We start from the raw sequence: 281 nt of genomic DNA on the forward strand, positions 1-281 counted from the left end.
GGGGCCGGCGGTCCCGCCCGCCGGCGGAGAGCCCCTCCCCCAGGCTAGCGCCTCGTCCCAGCAAACCTCTGCCGGGCCCTGGGACTTCCCTCCCGGCACCGCTGCAGCCTCCGACCCTTGGGGGAAGGCACCTTTGTCTTCTGGCTTCCCTCCTGTGGATCCCTGGGGGGCAGCATCGCCCCCACCCCAGGTCTCTGGTTCTGCTCCAGCTGCCGACCCTTGGGCCGCTGTGGCCGAGCAACCTCCTCACCCTGGTAAGAGGCTCGATTGGCGTTTTGGCT

General features: G+C 70.1%; 1 protein-coding gene across 1 annotated transcript in view; it reads left to right on the forward strand.

The window, feature by feature from the left end:
- ENTHD1 (ENTH domain containing 1) overlaps positions 1 to 254 on the forward strand; it is a gene marked incomplete at both ends in the record, with an annotated part of 4,152 nt that extends 3,898 nt beyond the window's left edge. The window contains 1 exon segment of the mRNA XM_009871883.1: positions 1 to 254. This exon segment is cut by the window's left edge and continues 6 nt beyond it. Within this exon segment, the coding sequence (XP_009870185.1) occupies positions 1 to 254 (254 nt within the window).
- Between the last annotated feature and the right edge of the window lie 27 nt (positions 255 to 281).

The sequence above is a fragment of the Apaloderma vittatum genome, unplaced genomic scaffold (assembly GCF_000703405.1).
Source record: "Apaloderma vittatum isolate BGI_N311 unplaced genomic scaffold, ASM70340v1 scaffold32336, whole genome shotgun sequence".
Lineage (NCBI taxonomy): Eukaryota > Metazoa > Chordata > Aves > Trogoniformes > Trogonidae > Apaloderma > Apaloderma vittatum.